General features: G+C 51.4%; 1 protein-coding gene across 3 annotated transcripts in view; it reads right to left on the reverse strand.

Annotated features, from left to right (window-relative positions):
• The window catches only part of ST8SIA5 (ST8 alpha-N-acetyl-neuraminide alpha-2,8-sialyltransferase 5), a 64,172-nt gene that overhangs the window by 33,371 nt on the left and 5,515 nt on the right, over positions 1-25,286 (reverse strand). The window contains exons 1-2 of one of the 3 annotated variants that reach the window (XM_072829496.1): positions 13,689-13,738; positions 12,453-12,560 (exon numbers count right to left, since the gene is read on the reverse strand). The exons of 1 other annotated variant lie outside the window; for it this stretch is intronic. In XM_072829496.1, coding sequence (XP_072685597.1) covers positions 12,453-12,560; positions 13,689-13,723 — 143 coding nt within the window. In that variant the 5' untranslated portion in view covers positions 13,724-13,738. Of the gene's footprint in view, positions 1-12,452; positions 12,561-13,688; positions 13,739-25,286 lie in introns of those variants that run through there. One more of the 3 variants, XM_072829495.1, reaches the window with a different exon arrangement.

The raw sequence follows: 25,286 nt of genomic DNA on the forward strand, positions 1-25,286 counted from the left end.
TGGGACTCGATCCTGGGATTCCAGGATCACACCCTGGGCTGAAGGCAGCGCTAAACCGCTGAGCCACCCGGGCTGCCCTAAAACACTTTATACACCAAACTGGCTCCTGTTGACACACTGAAACTGGCTCTTTGTTCTTGTGTCATAAAAGAATTGAAGCAAAGTGCATAAAAACAAGGCATTCGGGATTCCCAAAACATCGCACTCACCTATTTCTCTCTGCTTCCCTGTGTTTTGGAAACCCGTTTGTCTGCCTTTCTCATCTGGGAAACCCATATTGTATCATTTAGTGCCCAGCTCAAAATGCCTCTTACTTCTGTGAAGCCTTCTCTGACTCTCACTCCAGGGGTCCCTCCTTGTCTCTTAATTAGAGCAAATAACATTGTATTATAATAGTGTGTTTATGTATCTGCTTGCCCTTTATCTCCAACACAGGGACTCTTTGTTACCTCTGTACCTTCTGCACTACAGAGGCTGGAAAGCTAAAAAGCTGTATTTCCCAGACTCCCTTGCAGCTTAGGTCCAACCAGTCAGAAGCGTTTGCGTGAGTTGAATTCAGAGCTGCGTTCTAGGTAAGCCACAAGGAGCCTCCAGGCACTGTTCCACTGGTGCAGATGTGGCCGCTGAGGCACGGCTCTTGGAAACCACTGTGGCCAAAGCACCCTCATGATGAAATCGGAGGCCACGGCTTTCGTGGTGGCCCTGGTTGGCAGCACAGGTTGGGGAGGCTCAGCCTGGGGTCTCTCTTCAACTTTCCCAGTGATTATGAGCTGGCTGTACCCTGAGTGAATCCCTTTCTGCTTTCACTAGCTAAATGGATTCTGTTATCTATGGTTGAGAACACGGGGTCAGCATGAGGCCACCAGAAAAGTCCATGACCTTGGCTGTAACTCACATCATTTTCCAGTCACTCGACCGGAGGCGAGGTCTGGTGTCTTATCACAAAGATCATCATTTGCAACTAGAGCCAGCGGCACTGAGTCCTTTGGAATCCACTGGGTCATCTGAAGCCGTGATCTCAGGCTGCTACTAAGAAAAGCTCTAGATTCAAATGGTGCAGGAGTTATTTAGGAGAGACTTACCCCAGTGGTCTTAGGGGGTTGGGAATCCCACAGACACATCTTTCTTATGCTTCTAGACCAGCTGTGTGACTTTGGTAAATCTTGCCCTCTCTGGGCCTCTTCTGTCTCCTTCTTAAAACAATCTGTCTGAACTAGATGACAGACATATGTGACCGTCGGGTTGAGAGAAGGTATTGATGAGAAATTCAGGGGATGTCTCAGGACGGTGCCTGTGACACAGCTAGTGCTCAAGATATGTCCAACTCCTTTCTTTCTCCTTTCTGCCAATGAAGGGCAAGAGGGTCAGCAACCTGCTGACAGCCCCTCAGCTGGTTGAGGGCAGAGCTGGGTCGGGCACAAATAACCTCAAGAAGTTTCTCTGTGGTCTGGACTGGTTGGCATCCTCCGTCTGCTGCTGCCAGGAAACCTCCTCTTTCCCACACCACCCTGCAGAGAAAGCCCGCTGGGATGTGGGAATGATTTTCCCCAAACCCCCATCTCTGCTGCAGACTCCATGGATGAACCCTGTTTCCGATGCTTTAACAGCTGGATTTTGTTGATTTTGGAGAGACTGCCCCTCCCAGGGCTAGCCAATTCCTCAAGATAGTAACACCGGGGAGCACACCTCTCCTATGTAATCCAGAGCTCAAGCCCACCCCACCCCCGCTCCCAGCTCACTGCCTCCCACTCAGGGCCTCTTTCCCCCTGCCCTAATCATCCCAGGGCCGGTACCACACAGCTGGGGGCAGCCCTTATGCCCTGGAGCCCACTGAAATTATTCAGGCTGATGATTCCCAAGCCCGTGTACCTGTCTCACCTGTTTCTTCCATGGAAACCATAATAGAGGCTCTTGCCCACTTTCCCCACCAACACCTCTGCTCCCGAGCAACCCCAGCACTCTCCCATGTGACCCTGTATGGTGCAGCGCATCTCCGGCTTCTGGGGAGCTGTGAGTACAAAATCCTCTGGCAGTGACTTCTGCGTCTGTGTGTCTCACCACGCACAACTCTAACAAATCCCAGCTGCCCTAAAAACACAATGTGGTACCTCAGCCAAGCCATGAAAACCACTCCCCGCCTGCGGCTAAAGCCCCAATTCTCCCATCTGAAAATGGACCTAAAAGCCCTTACTAATGTCTCTATCCTACCTGGGCTTTGCTTTTCTGAGCTGTGCTGCTCCATCCCGGTCTCTAAAGATAACTGACTTGAGGAAATAAGACTGTCACAAGCACTGCCAGGTGTCCCCACCCCCCTGCATTCTGCTTCTGCCAGGACACCCAAGGCCTGTGTTCTGGGGAAAGCCATGGTAATCCCTCTTTGGCCTGGACAGACTTTAATGCAGATGTCAAAAATGACGCTTCAGTTTCTTTGTGGAGTGACGCAGGAAGGAAGATGCTCATATGATAAGATTGAGTGTAAAATGCAAGTGACCAAACTGTGATGGCCCAAAAGAATGGGACATGCGTATGTGAAAGCATGGGGCCCAGGGAAGGCCATAGCAAAGCACTAATGGTGGGCTTCTGTGAGGACTGGGATTGTGAATGGTTTTTCAGATACTTTCCTGTACATTCACGAGTCTTCTGCAATGGGGTTCTGATTCTTGTGTTATTGGAAATCACTTCTAAACACCCTCTTAAGTCCTAGATCTCCCTCGAACCAGCTCAAGCTTCCTCTAACCTGCTACAAGATTGAGAAAAGCAGTTTCTCCGACCTTCTTAACTCCATCAGCTTCTCAAGGTGAGTAGGCCACTGCTTCTTCTTCCAGTTCTCGAAAGATGACCTCTGCCCAGCATCACATTTGGCACCTCGCGGGTATAAATAGTCTCCGCTGGTCAGCAGCAGCCCAGCTCATCTCAGATGCCACTTGGCTTCCGGCAGCCACGTCTGGGGCTGGTGCCAAGCTGCATCCGTCCTGCCCCTCTGGATGCCCTCAGGGACTGTGGGGGGCAGGGCGGGACGGCCCCAGCTGCCCGGCAGGCAGGTGCCAGCCTCCACTTGGTGAGAAGATGATGGCAGAGGTGACCACAATGGTCCTCCTCCTCCCTAGACTTGGGCTCTAGCTTTGCGGGCTGAGGAGGTGTCACCTGAGTGGGCCCCAGGCCCCGTGCACATCCCTGCCAGCCTTTCTCTGCAAGACTGCACCTTGGAGGGCTCTCCTGTTGGCCGGAGCCCCCTCCAGAGCTTCGTGGGGGCCACAGGGTCTGTCTTGGAGGCTGCAGTACTTTGAGCCCCAGCACCACTGGCCGGTATAAGATAAGGGCCGTGCCGTTTCCTGTCTACCACCCCCCAGGTGCTGAGGACGTTCAAGAGAACAGGAGTCCAGGGAGGTACCCATATCCTGCAAGAGCTTCTACCAGCCCAGGGAGCAGGGAAGCAGCCCCAGCTCAGCCATCGGAATCCCTGGGCTCCTCTCACACTTGGTGCAGGGTCTCAGGGGACCACAGAGTGGTTTATTCATTCTACACTGTGTAGGAACCCAGGAAGGGTATGGCACCTCCATGCAATTTAGGAAAAAATATCTTTTTCTCTGAGTAAATTAAGCCACAGGCCAGTCACATGGCTTATCAAGTGAGAGTGAGCTGAATGTCAACCCTGCCTGAACCCTTGGCTAGGTATTTTTGTGTAGGCCCCACCCTGCACAACTGTATGTGGCAGCCTGATTCTGGACTCTAGCTCTGTCTTGTTAATCCTCCCATCAACCCTCTGAGGCAGGCACTGTTTCCCGTTTTATACCCAAGACTCAGACTACAAGTATAAAGCAGCTTGCCCAAAGTCATTCAGCTAGTAAATGGGGGGTGCTGGGAAAGGGGACCTCAGGCTTTCGAAGGCCCAGAATGCATGTTCTCCAGTCCCTGCAGTGCACTCCCTCTCCCTGATACTGACACACCATGGTTATGGGGTGGAGGGTGGGGGGTCTCAGTGAGCAGCTCCCTCCCCTTCAGTGAGCTCAGAGCTATTTCAGAGCCAGAACAGCTGCCATCTCGAGATAGCACAGTACCCGTCAGAGCAAATGCACAGAAATCAGAGTCTGCAAATTGCAGCCTGACAATTCAAAGGACCGCAGCATCTTCCCAAATAGGTACAGAGAGAAGTGAGAAGGGCTGGGCCGTCAGCAACGGCGGGCCACAGCTGCCAACAGGAGACACTCCCCCACTAGGGGTGGGGGGCGGGGAGACCTGGCTGGGACCCCTGGCTAGACAATTTCATCGGTCCATGGGAATCGGCAGTGGTCTGTGAAGTATCAGACCTGGAAGCTAAAAAGGCCCATTCTGAATGCAACCCTGTGATGAGTCTGCTCCTAGTGTGAGCTTCCCCGGGGTGTCATTCCTGGCGTGGGGTGGGGGGTGGGGGCTGGGGGGCTTGAGGCCAAAGCCTATCGCCCCTCCTCCTGCCTGCAGCCAGCGGTTCTGCAAGGCCCCAGATCCAGTGTCTAGACATCCCATGCAGGAGTTCCCCTCCCCTCTGGGCCAGGTCAGGGAACCTGGAAAAACCCAGCCCACCTCCCTGGGTTTAAACTAGAGCCGGTCTCCCACTTGCACCCTGTGCTACTGATCCTGCTGTGCTCCACCCCCAAGCCCCGGGGGACCCCACAGTAAAAGCTGCACGCGACTGGTCTCCTGGTACATCACCTCTCACCCAACTGGTCACCTGTGCTCCATCCAGGGCCCTTCTCTCCCTCCCAGGACCAGGGGCATGAGCATGTCCTCTTATCTCCCTGGAAGGGCATCTGTGTCTAGAACACTCTCCCTCACTGTGTCTTTCTTATCCATTTGAGGTGAGCTTCCTGGTGGCCTCCCCCACCCTCCCTGCTGTGTGCCCACGGCCCCCGGCACACTCTAGCTCAGTCCCAATCACAATGGACCACACACAACACCCCCACTACCAGGGCGGGCCCCTGGGTGGCTGGCTCTTCCCCTCTTTCAGTCATTGAGGATTTACTGATCCACTACTATGTGCCAGGAACTGTTTTAGGCCATGATGCTATGAGGACCAAGCAGGACATGATCTCTGCTCCCGTGGACTTCCAGGACAGGAGACAAGAATGCAACACAGGTACTAAGGAGTGATGAGCTCTCTAAAAGTAAAGTAGACCAGAGGGTTGGAGGGTACCTGAAAGGATGGTAGGAGGTCAAGGAAGGCCTCTCTGGACAAAGAGACATGGAGCTATCAGCAGGGGTATAGGAAGAACATTCTAGAGAGAGAGAATGACAAGTAATTACAAGCGGTGTGAGGATGGACACAGCCAGTGGGCTGCGGGGCCAGGGCCACAGGGGTGGTGGGCAGTGAGGGGAATTGAGGCCCAAGGGGCAAAAGGCACCAGGTCAAGCTGGGCCCGTGGCTGTGCTTGACACGGCAGCACAGAGAAGCAGCAAGACAGCGTGGCCTGACGTACACGCTCCCTCTGGCCACGACGAGCAGAGAGGTACACGGGCCGTAGGAGCGAGAGGTGGGGGACAGTGCCCTGGGCAGCCCAGAGGGCAGAGGAGGAGACAGAGCAGGACCTGGGCTAAGGACAAAACCGGCAGGACATGCTCGGGGCAAAATGGCAAAGGTGGAAAACAGAGAGAAATCAACAGTAACTCCTAGGAGTCTAGCCTGGACAACCAGTTGGACCATGGAGCCATTTAAAGAGGAGGGAACAATGGAGAAGAGCAGCATGGCCATGCCTCAGGGGTCCTTGGGCCTGGCTAAGCTAGGACTCCTAGACGTTCAAGGGGGGATCACAGGTGGGCAGTCAGGTGCACACGTCTGTGGCCCAGTGCAGAGGTCAGGGCCAGAGATACATGCCCCAGGGTCAAGGGACAAAGGACTTTGCAAGATCCTAGGGGAGGGCACACCTACGGTCAGCTCTGACATTTGGATGGTGGTAGGGGAGACGGGCTGCCAAAGGAGGCTGAGAAAGAAAGGCGCAGGAAGGAGGAAAATTCGGGGAGTCCAATGACACAGAAGCCAGGAGCAGAGACCTCTTCCAGGACAGAGGGTCGGCTCTGTCCAGAGCTAACGGAGGCCAAAGAGGAGGAGGAAATGGAAGGCCCCACTGACCCAGCGACTAGGTGGTCATTGGTGACCTTGACGACAGCACTTTCAGGGGCGCAGGGAGGCTGAAGCCCCGCCGGCACGGCCTGGGGTGAGAACGGAAGTGGGGGGTGCCAGGGATGGTGACTGTGGGAGTGTGTGTGATGAGAGCTGAGTGTCATGCATAGAATGTCTGTGTTCCCCCCCCACCGAAGCTGTCCCACTGATACCCTACCCCCCAGCGGGACACTATGAGGAGGTGGGGTCTTCAGGAGGCCATCTGGTCATGAGGGTGCAGCTCTCACCAACGGGACCAGTGTCTTTATAAAAAGGGACCCCAGTAAGCTCCCCCACCCTTTTCCCACCACATGAGGGCACAGCCAGAAGATGAAAGCATGCAAGCCAGCGCCATGCTGTCACCCAGACCTTGAGCATCCAGCTTCCAGGACTGAGAGAGACAGCCCATTGCTTAGAAGCCATGTGGTCGGTGGCCCTTGGCTGCAGCAGCCCACCCACCCTGGGGCAGGGAGCCTGGGAAGACGTGGTCTTGGCTGAGGGGATAAGAATGGCACCCCCCCCCCCCGGGGGTGTGAGGGAGAGACCCAGGCCTTCTCTGAGGCGCTGAAGCCCCCAGTGGAAGAGGCAGGAGGAAAGGTTTATGCTCCACCCGAGGAGGCCTGTGTAGGGAGGGCAGCCTCTATGAACCCCTTTGCCCCTACCCCAGCGCAGCCTTCACGGCCATCGATGTAGGAAATACAGGCTAGGCATCACCTGCGCACCCCTAAACTGCTTATCAGATAGATGCTGGGTCCTCCCGACCTGACCCCAGCCCCCTCTTCCTTGCCATTCTGGGAGCTGACCCAGGCTATAGCCCTGGTAGGCATCCTCGATCATCTCTGGAAACGAGACCCAGAGAGGTAAGCAAGAGGGAAGCAAGTCAGGACCCAGCTCCACCCAGAATGTCCTCTCAGGGGACCCCACTAGTGATCAGGCAAGGTGAGAGTTTAACCACAGGGGAAACTGAGGCATAGAACCACTCACCTAAGTGGTTACTTGCCCTGGAGACTCAATTCAGACTTAACTGAGGGTCACAAAGCTCAAGGGCCAGGGGGACTCAGGGGACAATGCCACCTGACAAGTCTCTGGATGCCAACAAACTGGCCCTCCACATCAGCCTCCAGAGGCCCACGTCAGGTATGTAGGAGATGGGGAAGCTGCACCATCTTTGTTTTGCTTTTCCGGCATGCAGCCCAGAATATCCTGCCAAACATTCTCCCAATTCTTCCCAGTTGGATGGAGCCTTCATCCCTCTTCTTATTTATTTTTTTGTCCTTTCCCACAGACTTAACAATCCACCAGAAAGGCTAATGCTAAGCTGCACTCACAGGTCAGGCATGAGGGTGCCAGGCTTGCCACAGCTGTCACCACACCTGCAAGTCCAGGATGGAAAATTCTCCACCCAACCACCCCCGGGTAACCTTGACCCCAGGGCTCCTCTCTGAAAAGTCGAACCTCTGGGAGCAGGTGCAAGGAAGCATTTGTCAGAGGAAAGCATCAAGAAATCACTAAGTGCAGGGCAGGTGGGGGAAAGACACAGCAGATGGGGGGATCGGGGGATGAGAGACCCTAGACATGGAGCAGAACCCCAAACCCTACCCAGTTGGCCTGTGCACAGCCCAGGAAGAAGGATCCCTCTGTCTAGCATGGCCCCTCAACCCTGGGACCCTGGAGTCACACGGGATGCAGTTTGTGCTGGCTCCAGCATCCACCACCTCTGAGTCGTGACTCAGTTTCCTCACCTGGAAAATGAGGGCAATGACCTCAAGCACTGGAGGGTGAGGATGACGTGCAGGAGCAGGTGCGGGTGCCCGGCACCGTGTCTGGCACACAGGCCTCACAGCACTTGGCCAGGGGCGCCGCCTGCTGAGATGCCAGCCAAGGCCTGCCCCTCCCCCAAAGTACCTCAGACCTCCACACAGAGCTCCTGGCACGCTCGTTGCCTGTGCCACGCGATTTATTACTTAATTATTCACCGTCATGAAACAATTAGGGAACACCTGAACACACCGTAACGAAATGCTAAACTGAATTCCAGCTCTGAAATATGACCACCCCAACCCCCACATTGCACACAGCACCTGCTAGACACACACCCAGGCCTCCCCCCAGAGTGAGGGGCTCCGGCCCAGGCCCTAGACATGCACCCAGCTCAGTCTTCAGTGAAGCAGAGTCTCTCAAATCATCAGTTTGGGGCTTGCTCTTTTCTCCCCTGGCCGTGCCACCCTCCCACCTGAGAAGTCCCTTGTGCCCTAACCTGGAAGCCCAGCCACGCAGGGAGAATGCTATCCCAGGAACGGGTGGGGAGGAACAGGCAGCCCGGGAGGGTGAAGGCTGTGCAGAATTTGGGCGAGGGGCCGGTGAGGCCGACTGGCCAGGCCGCCGGTGGGCTGCGTCTGGAACTGGAGGTTCTGGAGGGCCCTGGAGATGCAAGCTCAGGTGGTCCAGGTCGGTTCTCAGGATCTGGGAAATGCCTGAGCGAACACCAAGAAGTTCACATGCGCTTGCTGGAGAACAGTCTGCGTGTGAAATGACAGAAACAGCCCCCCGTGTAGAAGCTTCTTACAGAGGTACAGTGAAAGGGGCTCTCCGGAAAGGCTTCAAGGAGGAGGAGGGGTGGGAGGTGGACCCTGGCGGGATGATAAGCACTTGATGTGGAGCAGGGTCCTGGTGGGAGAAGCTGAGCAAAGCCCTTTGTGCTGTGGTGCAGGCCTGGCTCAGAGTCAGCACCCAGCGGGCTCCTGGCCCCAGCTGCCCTCAGCCCCTCACACTCGGTCCTTTCCCTGGGACAGGCTGAGCCAGCGGCTGCCCCACTGCCCAGCTTGCGGGACCTCAACCACCAAGGGCGCTGCTGCCGCCCCCCTGCCCTCTGGCCAGTCCCTGGGAAGGCAGTGGGGGGCCTGGCCAGAGGGCAGTGGGGAGGCAGCAGGCTGGCCCTGGAGGACTGGAGGACGAGAGCCCTCCCTACCCGGTCATCTACCATTCCACAACTGCAACGATGCCCTGTGGGAGGTGTCTGGGACGGCTTCTCGGGCACTTACTGCAGAAGTATATGAACTGCCCTCACTGCTCTCTCCCTCCTTCTGAGCCAGCCCCCTCCCCCTCCTACAGGCTCCCCTCCCCCACCCAGCCACCCAGAAGGCCCAGATGGTCCAGTAGGGTAGGTAGTAACCTGCTCTTCTCAAGAGAACGTTCTCCAATCATTCCAAACTCTGAAGGGGTTTATGATTCAAAGTGTCTGCCCTCCGGGATTAATTTTCAAAGACTGTGTCAGAGACAGATTCATTCAAAGGAAGACATCTCTAAGGGAGAATTCGGGAACACCGACATGTAGGTCTGCTTTTGTACCAGCAGCCTCTACTATGCACCTGCTTGCATCATTCTTCTATTCCATTAACATCAACTGGGCCCCTTCACGCTAGCTGCCAGACTGGGTGCTGAGGGGTTCAAAGGACCAGGAGCAGGACCACTGCCTAGTGGGGGAAGTGGAAACATTATACACATAACTCGAACACATACCCGGATGAGAGCTATCTTCCGAGATCTTCCCGGTTGTTCAAGGCACCCGCTTCAATAGCAGCATTTGCCAATTAAAAATGATTCTGATCTTCTCACTGAGACAGTTCCCCTAAGGACTCTAACTGGACATGGTTAGGCCTGCACTTGAAATTAATAAAGCTGTATGTCGATGTATACTTTATCACTCGCACGCTTTCCAATCAGGCCTGGACATCCCCTAACTCATGTCCAATGAGAAGACCTGACCACAGCCATTATGAGCACTGTCTGCCCTGCATGTTCTTTGTGGTCTTATTTAGAGTTTTCCAGACCAATCACTTGGACCTGCCCTTTCTCCTGCAGCTCCTGTTTGAATATACAACTGATCAGTCATCTGCTTTTCCTGCCTTTCTTTATCCTCTGGTTCTATACGGCACTTCTCAACTTCCCTTCCAACTGTGTTGATAATAAATAACATACTTTACCTCACTGCGACACATCTTACAACTATAGATCACAAAATAGGGCATGCACTGCATTTTTCAGTAGCTGAATGATACCATAAAGTACATCCCACATTTCTGGCGTGGAGAGCTGTTCCCTGAGATGCTTTGCTTTTATCCTGAAGAGCAAATCCCACAGCAGCATTCGATCCTGCCCAAGCCCTGCAAATGCGCTGCCAGGACTATCCTACCCATTAGAAAGATGGCAGGAACTACTGCTACACTGAGGTTAAAAATTTATATAAATAAACTAATTAATTAATTTTAAAAAACAAAAAATCTCCAACATACAGTTCAGTTCTAATTACATTAGCCATTATTTCCCACACATGGGAACCATACATTTTATGGTTTCCCACATACGTGATAGTAACATGGGGATGGGGGCAGGGGGAGGTGGGGGTCAACCATAAATTGCCATCTGATATTGGAACCACCCCAGAAGAAGTTGGGATATGCGCTCATCACATTTGTTCGGTGACTAACTAAGGGGGGCTCAAAGGTCCAGTGGTGGCTCTCCAGAAGCAAATCAACTGAGCTGGGGAGCACACTGGATAAAGGGTGCCTTCGTGCTAAAGCCAAATGTGTAGAGGCCAGCGGTGGCTCTGGCCCTGGGTGACAGGGAAGCATGGGGGGGGGGTGACAGGGAAGCATGGGGGGAGCTGTCCTCGGTCACTGGGGGAGGGGAGGAGGGAGGCAAAGTGAAGGAGGGATTAGTGAAGAAAGGAGGTGGGAGAGAGGCAGGAGACAGGGAGCAAGAAAGGGTGGCAGGAAGAAAGACTGGGGAGAAGAGGTTGGGCAGAGAGGCAGAGAAGTCAGCAGCCTGAGAGAGAGGAGCAGAGGGGCACCTGGGTAGCTCAGTGGTTGAGTGTCGGCCTTCCGCTCAGGGCGTGATCCCCATCTTGGGATCGAGTCTCACATTGGGCTCCCTGCAGGGAGCCTGCTCTGCCTGTGTCTCTGCCTGTGTGTCTCTCATGAATAAATAAATAAAATCTTAAAAAGAGAGAGAGAGAGAGAGAGGAGGAGGAGAGAGAAAGACCGCGGGCCACAGGACAAGGTGCAAGCACAGCTCTGGCTGGTGTCTCCCCCAGGGGCCTGTCCGATCTTGCTCTGCTGATTGGCACCCTCTAGCCAGCCCTCCCAGTTAGCTCTTCAAAGAGTCCTCCCCGGGAAGGCAGACACCTGAGACCTTACCTAGAGACCACCCCCCATCTGGACGTGAGATGCTTGGAAGGGACAACTCTGGACGCCCTGCTCTCACTGGTGACTTCCCAGGGGTCTAGTGGTTGGCCAGAGCCCCCACCACACATATATGGAACGAACCAGCCAGAAGAAAATCTGGATCCCTGAAGCTGGCTCGCACCCTGAGGTCTGTCTGGTGGGAACACTGCCCAACACCCCCTGACCCCCTCTGCTGACATTTTTCTGACATTGGAAGCACATGTTTACTTTTAAAAGCACTGAACAGAATCATATATATTGAGGATCCCTGAAAAAACACATGAACTTCTCCTCTACAGGGTCAATTCCATGTTTTGGTGTCAAAACTGACAAAAGCAAAAACTCAGGTCTCTTTCCCAGTGAAACGGACCTGAGCGTCAGCACATGTGCTTAGCAGAATCAAGGGACCAAACAACTGAATTGGCCCCTGGAAACCCTTAGCTGGCAAGTTCCAGCCACACCTGGAGAAAGCATCTCGCCCCCCTCCCCTCCCCAGGACACTACATTTTCATGCATTCCACAAACACTGGGCTCCTGGGCACACGGAGGCCCCTATTACTGATCAAGCTCCAAACACGCCGGTAGGGCAAAAGGTAACCATGCAATGGCATGAAGGTCAAGTCTCGGCCCCATCCTGATGGGAACGGTTCTCCCCCCGCTGAGGTCACCTGGCCCAGGGGGCAGAGTAGGAACTATGTGCACGGTGGGTACCAGGGGAGCAGACCCCATGGCCTACCCCCACCCTGATGCCCCCATGTGCAAACCTACACACATCTGTGGGCTGACATCCCAAATCCTTGCAGCAGGGATGGAGCGGGAGCCTGCACCTCGGATGGAAGCCTGAGAGCTGCCAGCACCCCTCCGCACCCCTCCCCGCTCGCCCACTCACAGAGACAGGCCACGGAGTCCCTACTTGTCATGCTTGGGTCCTAGCCCTCACTCTCCTGTCACAGGAGACGTGAGCTTCAAGCCCTGGTGCTGAGCCTGCTTCTTCCCTGAGGGTAGTAGCTCTGGGGGTGGCCCCTGGGTCAGGGGCTACGAGGTCACCCCAGGACGGGCCGCCCCCCTCCCCGGTCACCTACCACCGCCATCTGTACCTGGAGCTGGAGTCACTGCTGCTCTGCACTGCTGGGTCGTCCGTGACATTAGGGAGCCCCGTCCAATTGGCCAGCTGGTCACCACTCTGCCAACCAAAGTGAGGGCCTCTGGCGAGAAAACGAGGCAGTCGGTACTCAAGGCCCACACGCTGCCTTCCACCCATGTACCGCCGAACCTCTCTGTCATCGTCATCAGGCATGAGACCCTCACGCCGACCTCACCCTCATCCGGCGGGGGACCATCATGAACCACAGCCCCCACCGCATTCTCCCCTCGCTTACATCCATCCCCTTCTTCCGCCCTGCCCAGCAGAGCTACGAACCTGGGGACACTGAGGCTTAGCAAGGTCAAGGCTGTAGAGCTCTGCTACCACCTATGTGGGCGCCACCCCCCCCCCCCGCTAGAGACTTATTCTGGTGGGGGCGGGGTGGGGGGCTGCCAGCACCCTGCCCTCCCAGGGGCCAGGCACCCACAGAGCCCTTCATGAAATCGGCCGCCAGGGCACATGTGTACGTCCTGGTTGAAGATGAGGAACTCAACACACAGGGTTATCCTTGCTCCCGCCCCGTCCCTGGATGCAAGGACAGCAAAGGAATAGAGGATGTGAGCATGGAGAGGAGGCGATAGACAGGCCAGGGACAGCACTGTGGGGGATGAAAAACACATGGGCAATTCACTCCCCTAGACCCGAGAGAGTGGGACCCAGTTGGGTTTACAGGGAGCCAATCTATGCCCTGAGCACCACCCAAGAAGGCTCTGGAATCAGGGGGCCGGGGCCACTGAGGGTAGGAATGCAAAGTGAGGCTGAATGTGGGAGGACAGTTTTAGGTTTGTAGGAGGAGCAGCTGGACAACCCCCCACACACACTCGCCCATGCAGGCCCCCTCAAGCCCATGCCGTGTGGGCCCTCAGCTGGCCCACCCCACATGTGGTGCGAGGCTGCGCTCCAGGGAGCTGATCCCTAGAAGCTCTGTAGTTTCTGTCATACCCGGACCTAATGTGAAACCCACCCACCCTACACCCTACCCCCCCTAGGTGGCAAAGGTGGGATGGGGAGGAAACCAGACCAGGTCAAAAGAAAACAAAGGTTGGGGGATTAGGAAGAGGGCTGTGTCACCCCATTGTCCTAGCACAGGGTTTCTCCACCAGGCGCTGCTGACATTTGGGGCTGGGTCAGTCTGGGTTGTGGGGTTGAACTGTGCATTGTGCGGTGCAGAGCTGCACCCCCTGCTCACCGGTCTCTACCCTCTACATGCCAGGAGCACCTCATCTCCCATCCTCCTGTTGGGATGATCAAAAACGTCTCCAGACGTTGCCAAGTGTCCCTCCTGGGAGGCCAAACCCCTAGCTGAGAACCATTGTCCTGAGACAATGCCCACCTCACAGAGCTCCCATGAACCTTCCGGAGACTGGCTTGCCCTGAAATATGAATGGACAATGAAAGACCGCCAATTGGCACGTTTAATCTTCAAAGTCAAAACAAAGAGAGAAAAAAAAAAAAAGAAAAATAAAAAGGAAAACTCAATGTGAAAGAGACAAATGAAAGGAGAAACAAATTTTTAATAAAACCCTTGATAATCAATAGCCCCTAAACTGAGGGATGGGATAGCGGTGGTTGTCAGAGTGGCTGTCTGGTCAACCCAGACGGGCCGCTAATGAGCCACATGACCTTAGGCAAACCTTCGTGGCTCTCAGTTCCCATCTTTCAAGTGAGAAGAGCTGTCTCAGATGTCTCCAGAGTCCTTGACCAAAGCATCACGGAGTTGAGCTGTGTCCTCGGGGCCCACCCAGCACCCTCTGTGGGCGTCCAGGTAGCCCCACTGTTCAAGTGCTGTCCCTGAATTCAGGGTGGAAATGCTGTGCAGACCAGATGCAGTCTGAGGACCCCCACCCCATCCCTGGGGCCCCTGAGACAAGTGTGCATCACCCGTCACAGCCCAGGACACCGAGGCATAGTCTGAGAAGTGACCTAGCAGCCAGTGGGAGCTCGGAGGAGACCTGACACCCATTTCAGTCACTGTGCCACCCACTACCTGGTGGATCCCATGCCAGATTATGCAGTGGGGAGCACACCCGAGGGCCTTCAGTCCTGGGGGCCTGGCTCAGCCTCCCTCAGCCTCCTGCCCCACAGACGAGCCCACACAGGAAGCCCAGGGCCTGTGACCACCCCCTTCTCACCCACTCGCCCCCCAAATGACACAGGCAGTGGGAACGTCCATGCCTGACCTGCTCCAGGCTGAACTTGGGTTGACTCCACGTGGCAAAAAAAATAATAAAAGAAGTCAGTCATTCAGAAAACATCAGTACTTAACTTTTGTGGGCGGACTGAATTATTTATTGTCTCCATTTCCAAGAAGGGAGCTGGGCTTTCTCTCCTCTTCCTTCAGCGCCCGGCTGCAAGGGCTGAGACCTTCCCGGTTCCCTGAGAACCAGGAGGGGAAGGCATGGCCTCAGGGCCAGGATGGGGGCTGCTGGCAGAAGATGCCCCACCCGGGAAGCCTGCTGTGGTGGTTTGGGGCTCTCCCTCAATAGCCCCTCTGAGCAGACAGCAGGGCCTCAAAAAGGCCCCAGCCAGGGGGCAGCCCCGGGGGCAGGACCCAGGGCTCCAGGAGCCTCCAGGGAGAAGTGAGCAGGCTGACCCAGGCTGGGGTGGCTCAGGGACCCCCAGCTGATCTGATCCATGCAAACTGAGGGTGGGGCAGGTGGTGGGGGTGGCAGGCACTTCGAGGATGAGACGCCCTTTCCCACCAGCTGGCAGATAAGGTTAAATGAAAAGAGGAAAAGGGAATGAACGAACTCCTCCCATCACAGCAAGTTTGTGAAAGAAAAAGTAGAACCACTTTTCCATCATTCGTCAGCAAGTCACTTGTGTTGGACCTCGCAGCTGATCGAGGATATTTTTCCTTTATTTTCACACTAGTTTTATTTTTTTATAGATTAGGTATATCTCAAATATTTATTATATTTTTTAAGATTTTTTAAAGATTTTATTTATTCATGAGAGACACAGAGAGAGACAGAGAAAGAGGCAGAGACACAGGCAGAGGGAGAAGCAGGCTCCCCGCGGGGAGCCTGATGTGGGACTTGACTCCAGGACCCAGGGATCATGCCCTGAGCCAAAGGCAGATGTTCAACCACTGAGCCACCTGGGTGTCCCTATTTATTATATTCTATATTTATCGAACAGCCCTGCCAGGCTGGGTGCAGGCTAGAAAAAGTCCTGTCTCAGTGACACTTAATCTCTACCAGACAGAGACAGACGCGATGACAATGCACTAACGGGACACAATGTGTAGTGGGTCAGAGGCTGACAAGCGCTATGGGAAAAATAAAGGGCAGTGAGGAGGATAAGGGGTCTGGGGTGGGTGTTGAGAGGTGCTCATCCACACAGCGTGGTCAGGGAGCCTCTCCAAGAAGGGGCCGTCACGGAGCAGGATAGGAAGTGGGGGATGAGGCAGCAGGTGGCTCCCGAAGAAGAATGTTCCAGGAGAGCAGCAGCACCCATGGCGGCCCTGAGGGGGTATTATGGCTTCTTCTGGGGCTGGCAAGAGGCTCTGAGCAGTTTAGGGCCGAGTGAGCTAGTGCAGGTTGCAGGACAGGGCATCAGTTCGGAGAAGCAGCACCACCTCTCTGTACTCCCATAAAGCCACCTAAGAGGGAGGTGGGACCCACATCATCTTCTGAGGAGTCCAGAACTCAGCCAGGCAGCCTGGAGTCTGTGAGCGCCAGGCCCTCTCCCACCCGCCCCCCCAGCTCTGATCTACAGAAGGTGCTGGTCAGACAAGGTCTCTCCAAGGAGGTGCCAGGACCTTCCCACCCAGGTCAAAGTGGAAGTGCCTACCAGCTGGGAAGCTGTTTCAGTGGGACTAATGGGCATAACTACCAGGCTCCACGTGCTCCTTCACGCAGCCTGGTCCCACTCTTGACTCACCAGTGACTCATGGGCCAGATGGTAACATTCCCCCCAGAAGAACCTTCTGGGAGAAAGGGAAGTGCAATCATCCACAGGGTTCACCTGCGGGGACTTTTATTTGGGGCAAGAGGAAGGCTGCAGCAGGTGGGGGCTTCCCAAGGGCAGAGAGGAGTGGGGGGTACCATCCTCTCCAGAGGTGCTACCCTACAGGTGGCAGAGGGTTGGCCTCCTTGAGAACCCCAGGCCAAGAACCCATTGCCCCAGGGAGCAGAGGCTCCTGGATTCTGAGACCGTCCAAGGCTCTGCAAAGGCCCCTGCCTAAGAAGCAGCTGGGCCAGAGTATTGATAGTGCTAGGGCCAAAGTGGGGGGTGACAGGGTGCACACAGGGACAGCCAGACATGGGAGGGGTCAGAGGCAGACACCAGACAAGCTCCAGGCACAATTCAGAGACCAACTTGCCACCACCACCACCCTGCCCCCACGTCTATACGCCACAGAGGAGTCTGGGGCTTCCAGGCCCACATTCAAATGTCAGGTGCTGGGCGGGCGCTCCACAACTCCCCTTCCAAGAGGGGCTGCTGCAGGAGGAGCATGGGGTGACAGAGGGGTTGGGGTATACACACAGCCCTCCAGCTGTCCTCTGGCACTAAGGCCCCCCCACAGCGGACCACAGTGAACAGGGTGGAGACCCTCTGCCTCCTCAGACATGGGGGACATGCGGGGTCGTCCCCTCACACACTCACTCATGCACACATTCCTGCCAACTGCTCTCTTTTAAGAGCTCCCACTAACCCTATCTTCTCCATCTCATGACACCACCCAGATTCTCTGAGGTTAGCAGCCCACATTCTCTCCCAAACCTGGGGAACCCCGTCTGGCTGAACTTCCCCCCATCATTTCATTCCTGCACCAGCCTTTGCTCCTGCTGGATGCTGGGACTCTTAGGGGTTGAACTGTGTGTTACACTGAAGTCCTCACCAGTGAAGGTGACGTTATTTGGAAATAGGGTCATTGCAGATGTGATGAGTTCAACTAGGATGAGGACATGCCCAGGGTTGGGGGGGCAGGGGTGCCTAACCCAGTATGACTGGTGTCCATACAGAAAGGGGAACTTTGGACACAGACATGCACACAGGGAGAGCGCCTTGTGAAGATGAAGGGAGATATCTACAAGCCTAGGAATGCCAAAGGTGACAGGCAAGCCAGCAGAAATGACGGGGCAGGCATGGGACAGATTCTCCCTCAAGGGCCTCAGAAGGAACCAACCCAGCCGACACCTTGGTCTTAGACGTCCGGCCTCCAGCCCCGCGTGACAGTAACTTCCTGTTGAAGCCCCCCAGTCTGTGGTACATTGTTACAGCCGCCCTACCTGACCACACCCTTGGTGTAATGGATCCTGCCTCTCTAATCCTCTAGGGCAGAATCATACTCCTTCTAGACTCCATTCAGGGGCACCTGGGTGGCTCAGAGGTTGAGCACCTGCCTTCGGCTCAGGTCATGATCTCGGGGTCCCAGGATCAAGTCCCACATCGGGGAGCCTCCTTCTCCCTCTGCCTATGTCTTTGCCTCTCTGTGTGTGTCTCTCGTGAATAAATAAAACCTTAAAAAATAATAATAATAAAAGACTCTATTCAAATCCTCAGCCTTGGGCAGTGGTCCCCACGCTTGGCTCTGTGGGGCACTGGGGTAACCCTTTGTGACTCTGCAGAGGAAGGAGGGGGCATGGCAGAGGGTGGGGTTGAGAAAGGGGGAGCCAGGTGGGAAAGACTAAAGCCCCCATTCTTTGTCAAAAGACTAGCCTCCTTTATCCATTTAAGTAAGACACAGGCTTCCACATGGTCTGAGGCCCTAGGAGTCTCTCTGCCTGGAACCCCAGCCCACGTGGCCCTTAACATGTTAGCAGAGTTTACAAGCTTCGTCCTTCTCTCCTAAGAGCTCCTTGAGAAGAAACTTGTTGGGACACCTGAATGGCTTAGCGGTTGAGCGTCTGCCTTCGGCTCAGGGCATGATCCCACAGTCCCAGGATCAAGTCCCACATCGGGCTCCCTGCATGGAGCCTGCTTCTCCCTCTGCCTATGTCTCTGCCTCTCTCTCTTTCTGTGTCTCTCATGAATGAATAAAATCTTTTTTAAAAAAAAAAGAAGAAACTTGTTTCATACATCTTGGCAACCAAGGACTAGAGTACTATAGACTACTAGAGTAGTCCTATCCAACAGAAATACGCCAGGAGCCACGTATGTGATCTAGAAGATTCTGGTAGCTACATTATAAAAAGGTAAAAATAAAAAATATAAAACACATGATAAAACGCCCATAGAACTAACTACACACAGACGAATGCGTGTAAAACTAGTGAAATCTGAATAAGGTTGATGGATCGTATCAATGTTGATTTCCTGGTTGTGATACTGTACTATAATTTTGCAAGATGTTACCATCTGGGGAACCAGGAGTAGGGCATACAGATTCTCTCTGTATTATTTCATGCAACTGTATGTGAATCTACAATTCTCAAAATAAAAAGGTCTCTAAAAAAAAAGTGAAATTAATTTTAATAATATATTTTTATCTAACCTAAAACATTCAAAATATCATTTCAACATATAATCAATTTAAAAATTAATAATATAAAAGATATGTTACATCTTTTTTCAGATTACGTCTTTGAAATCTAGTGTGTATTTTATACTCACACACAGCACATCTTAGTTTAGACTAGTCACATTTTCAGTGTTCCATAGACACACATGGCTAGTGGCTATTACATTGGACACCAAAGACCTGATACATAAAGGGCATGCGAGTTATGCTTACTGGATGAAAAAACAAACGAATGAATGAATGAACGAATGAGACAATTAATCTAGCTTAACCAAGAGGAGGTGGAGACTGGACGTGCAGAATGGCACCTCCACCAGCTAGAGGGCTCTGGGTGGGAGGCCACAGAGGTGGGACCATCAGCTCTGCATGCTCTGGTGATGGGAAGAGGACGCAGAGTAATGAACTTGTGTCATGACAGCAACCCAGCCTGACATGGAAGAAAGAGAAAACACTGGGGGAGTCTTGAGTCCTTTAAGACTTCTTCTGGGAGAGGGGGGCCTAGGGTTTATTTCTGGGGAAACAGCAATGATGATCCCAGAACTACTGATCCTCAGCCTGATGGGGTGGGGTGGAGTGGAAAGCTGGTGTCCTAGGGGAGAGGAGGGAGGCTTGGGTTCCTTTGCTCAGAGATTCAGCAGAAGCAGCGCAAACCGGATATGATCTCAGGCTGGAGTGAGCACAGACACATTTTGTTCTCCCAGTAACCTCAGCACCCTCGATGCAAGGTGTCCCACCCGCATCTCCTGGCCTAGTGACCTCGTTCCCATCTCCCATCTCTGGAGGACCCGGGGGCCTCTCACAAACGGGGCCCGCAAAGCCTGGCCCAAGCCTTTGGGCTGAGGGGCTGACCCACCTCATCAGAGCTGGAAGAGAGAACAGCCCTCCTGGCCATCCTCTCACCCTGCAGAACACCAACCCAAGACGAGAGAGGCCATCGCCTCACAGAGCACCAGGGCATAAAAAGAAATTCAAAAGCCTTCGGTGGCTTCCATTTCCTGCTCCTGCAGCCTTAACACCCCAGCCTGTCCCCCAGAACCACGCCCTGAAATACACTCGCTCTCCAAAATCCACATCAGGTCCTGCCGGGCTACTCCTCATCGTAATGGCTACTCCTTTGAAACGTACAAGCTTTATCACCTGTGCCACACGACTGCAAGTTTATTGATTCGGTTGTGTACCTGTTCCATGTTTGTCTCTTTATGTGTGTCCTAAGTTCCTTAAGAACATGTATCATATCTAATAATTCTTTAGTAACAGCTCACCCCACCCCCAGTACAAAGCTGAGTGCACATTTAATTGATGTTTGGCAAGTATTAGGAAAAGTTTAGAGGTTCCTTTAAAAAAAAAAAAAAAAAAAGACGATATTTATTTATTTATTTATTTATTTATTTATTTATTTATTTATTTATTTATTTTAGAGTTGGTGGAGGAGCAGAGGGAGAGGGGCAAGTAGCCTGGTGGAGCCCCAAGTAGGGCTTGATCTCATGACCCTGAGATCATGACCTGAGCCGAAATCAAGAGTCAGAGGCTTAACGGACACAGCCACCCACCTCCCAGGCACACCTAGAGGTTCCCTTTGTACGCATCTATTCGTTCAATAATCAATATCAGTCACTGCGCTAGGTCCTGGGAATTCAGAGGTGGATAAAACATCACTTTTAAGGGTCTTACAAGCTGTGTAACCTTACACAAGTTACCCTCTCTGAGTGAGTATTACATGAGGATGATTGCATCTGTTTAACAGGACTCTTGTAAGGATTCAATGAAAGCATCCGCATCTAAGATTATCTCCTTAGGTCAGAGCCTGGCTCACCAACCCTTAAGAGATTGTTAATAATTAATATCATTACCTGATGAATCCTCCACCTGTGTGTGGTGGGGAGGGGGCAGGAGTCCTTACACACAGGGCAAAGAGCTAAAGTTGAGACATTCTGGCTGAGAGAGTGTTAGAGGAGAAGTGAGTGGGTAGGGATAAGTCACAGAAGAGATGCTAAGTCCTGTAAGAGGTACAATTTCCCTGGAGAGCACAAAGGTCAAAAAGAAAAGAACGGGACCAAGAGAAGTCTAGAGGAGACGAGTGTGAGGACCACACTGTGACCCTGGGGGTCATCTGAGGAAGGGACAGGCAACTGATACACATGACCAAGCATGGACTGGGCACACAGCAGGTCAGGGTCAGGATGCGAGAGGGCAAGCAAGGCTTCCAAAGCCCAACACCGAGGGCAGCCCCTTCTCCCAGGCTCGCACAGGTACAGGAGAGCCCTGAGAGGGGGGCCTCCACAAGTTCTGTGCTCTGGGTGTCAGGCTTCCTGCCCTCAATCCCAGCCCTGCATCAGGTGCTCAAGACCAGCCTTGCTCTGCCCAGTGCACACCCTGGTACCCAGTCAGCTGAACATCCCTTCCCCTCTCTGCAGGACCATCCACGTCTACCAGGTCCCCCCAAGGCGCACTCCCCATCCAGAATCAGCTGCTAGATAGACCCTCCAGCCCCTTGGGTCCCATCTCCGGGGTTGTGCCTGTTTCTCAGGGCAAATAGGAGTAGGGCTGGTTCCATGAGGTGAGCCTTTTAATGCACACTTTGGATACAGCAAAGAGTCAGTCTGTGCTTTTCCTTGACCCAGTTTCATACCCTCAGGTCTTAGGCCTTGCACCAGCCACATGCAGGCAGCCCGGATCTGCGTCCTCCAAGTGCAGGAGAGAGCAAGGCTGGAGGGAAGAAAGCATACAGGAGAGTCTTCTCCTCAAAAGGCAGGACAAAAGAGATCCAGCCTATGCTCCTTTTCGGTTGAAGAAATAATCTTTGACCATTAAAAAAAATGGAATTGGTAACTTAGTCTTCCCACAAGGAAAACATTAGGTGCAGACAGCTATACAAGCCAATTCCACCAAACTTTCAAAGAACCGATGATCTCAGACCTGCATAAATCATCTCACAGAATAAAGACAGAATATTCCCAATGCCTCTTACAAGACTAGTTTTAAGACTAAACGAGACAGCATTATATAAGAAAAATACATGCCAATATCATCCACTAACATGAGATATAATATCTTTTTTTTTTTTTTTTTTTTATTTATGACAGTCACAGAGAGAGAGAGAGAGAGTCAGAGACACAGGCAGAGGGAGAAGCAGGCTCCATGCACCGGGAGCCCGATGTGGGATTCGATCCCGGGTCTCCAGGATTGCGCCCTGGGCCAAAGGCAGGCGCCAAACCGCTGCGCCACCCAGGGATCCCGAGATATAATATCTTAAATAAAAACACTGGCCATAAAATCTCACCTCAGAAAATAAATAATACACCATGAATAAGCTGGGTTTATCCCTAAAATTGTAAGTTTAACATCTATTAATGTAATTTATCACATCAAAACATTAAATGCAAAAAACGACCTATCACCCAAGACAGACAGAAAAAGCATCTATAAAATTAATATTCAAACACAGTAAAACAAATAAACTTGTCAGCGAGCCCTACAATGGAGTCATCTTAATCTCTTAGAGGTTATCAACAAAAAAACCAAAACCAAAACCAAAAAACTAAAGCAGAAATACACAATGGAGACACCTGTACCTTCACATACTCTTTAAAATCAGGTTTGGGCAGCCCGGGTGGCTCAGAGGTTTAGCACCACCTTAGGCCCAGGGCCTGATCCTGGAGACCTGGGATTGAGTTCCACGTTGGGCTCCCTGCATGGAGCGTGCTTCTCCCTCTGCCTGTGTCTCTGCCTCTCTCTGTGTGTGTGTCTCTCATTAATAAATAAGATCTTTAAATAAATAAATAAATAAATAAATAAATAAATAAATAATAAATAAATAAATAAATAAATAAATAAAATCAGGTTTAATCATAGCATATAGAAAAATCAACTCAAAATGGTCAAAGGCCTCAACATAAGAGCTAAAAGTATAAAACTTAGAAGAAAACACAGGGGCTAATCTTCGTGACAGTGGGCAATGGACATAGGCTGTGATTTCATAGATGTAGCAACTAAAGCACAAGAAACCACAACAAAATATATATTATTTTCATATCTAATATGAATTAGAATCGATCAAAATTTAAAAACTTTTATGCTTCAAAGGATATCATCAAGAAACTAAAAATACAACCCTTAGAATAAGAGAAATATTTTGAAAATCATATATCTGATAAGGGACTTCTATTTAGAAGCTATAAAGAACTCTCACAACTCAATCATAAGAAGACAAATCACCCAATTTAAAAATGGGCAAAGGATAAAGGATCTGAAAAGACATTTCTCCAAATGAAATATACAAATGGCCAAGAAGCACATGAAAGTATGTTCCAAAAAAAAAGGAAGTATGTTCCACATCATTGGTCATCAGGAAAATACAAAATCAAGCCCACAATGAAATATCACTTCAAAACTACTAAGATGGCTATGTTCAAAAGAATAGATGATAATGAACATCTTTAAAAATATGGAAAAATTGGAACCCTCATGCATGCACTACTTAGAGGGAGTATAAAATGGTGCAACCACCTTGGAAAAGGGCCTGGCAATCCCTCAAATGGTAAAACATACATCTCAGCAATTCCACTTGCAGGTATATACCCAACAAAAATGCAAATGCAAGCCCACGCAAAAATCTGTACACAAATGCTCATCACAGCATTATTCACAACTGCAAAAACAAGAACCCAGTTCCAACCACTGAAGAATGAACAAACAAAATACGGTATATTTATCAATGGAATATTATTCATCAACAAAAAGAAATGAAGTAAAAAAAAAAAAAGAAATGAAGTATTGGGGCACCTGGGTGTCTCAGTTGATCAAGCAGCTAACTCCTGATTTCATCTCAGGGCATGATCTCAGGGTCTTGAGATCAAGCTCATATCAGGCTCCACACTCAGCACAGAGTCTGAGAGTCTCTCTCCCTCTGCCTCTACCCCCAGCCCCACTCGCATTCACGTGCCTACACGTGCTCTCTCTCTCTCTCTCTCTCCCTCAATAAATAAATATTTTTTAAAATGAAGTACTGACACATGCTATAGTATGGATAAACCTTGAAAACATTATGCTTAATGACAGATGACAGTCATTGGACCACATATCATATGATTCCACTTGTATGAAATGTGCAGAATTAACATACAAAGACAGAAGATATGCTAGGGTATGCATGCTTCTCTACAAGTAGGAGAAATGGGAGTACCGAGGAATGATGGTTAAGGAGTACTGGGTTTCTTTTTGGGGTAATGAAAGTGTTCTAAAATTGTGTTGAAGGGTGCACAATGGTGTGAACATACCAAAAGTCATTTAATTGTACACTTAAAATGCGAAAATTATATTTTGATAAAGCTGTTTAAAAGGAAAGTTAAAAAAGAAAAAAAATCAGGAGTAAGGCCAGGATATTCACTATGAGATTTTTATTGAACACTGTGTCAAAGGTCCTCATCAGCTCAATAAGACAAGAAAAAAAATTAAGGTACAAGGTTGTGATAAAAGGAAAAAAATGTCTATGTAGAAGTCCCAGGGGATGCCTGGGTGGCTCAGTGGGTTAAGTGTCTGCCTTCCGCTCGGGTCATGATCCCAGAGCCCCGGAATTGAGCCCCACACCAGGCTCCCTGTTGAGCAAAGAGCCTGCTTCTCCTTCTTCCTCGCCTCTCCCTCCACTTGTGCTCTCTCTCTTGCTCACTGTCTCTCTCTAAAATAAATAAATAAAATATTTTTTTAAAAATCCCAGAAAACTCTACAGATAAATTATTGTCATTACATATACATTATCCAGATTGTTGGTCATAAAATCAATACAGAATTAAATTTGCTTCTATATACTAGCTACAAACTCTACACAAATACCATATATACTCCATATATATTTTAGTCTATATATCTTTATATGCAGTATATACCAATGCTTAGAAAATATAATTTTTAAAACTACATTTTTATAATAGCAGTAAAAACTATGCAGCTAGAAATAAGCCTAGCAATATTCAAATCCTTATGAAGAATTATAAAGCTTCACTGACCTAAAAGAGGAACATGCAAGACTGATGCCTATCTGGGCTTCCTCAGATATTAAGTTTAAAAGGCAGGTTGAGACCAGATTGTAAATAAATAAATACATAAATAAATAAAATTTTAAAATCTCTAATGACCTTTCTTTCTCACTAAAGAAGAAATGACAACAAAAAGCAACGATTGCCCTTTCGGTGCCCCTCTGTTTATTTACTTTTTTTAAATTTTTATTTATTTATGATAGTCACACACACAGAGAGAGAGAGAGAGAGAGAGAGGCAGAGACACAGGGAGAGGGAGAGACACATGAAGCAGGCTCCATGCACC

The sequence above is a fragment of the Canis lupus genome, chromosome 6, assembly GCF_048164855.1.
Source record: "Canis lupus baileyi chromosome 6, mCanLup2.hap1, whole genome shotgun sequence".
NCBI classification, from domain to species: Eukaryota; Metazoa; Chordata; class Mammalia; order Carnivora; family Canidae; genus Canis; species Canis lupus.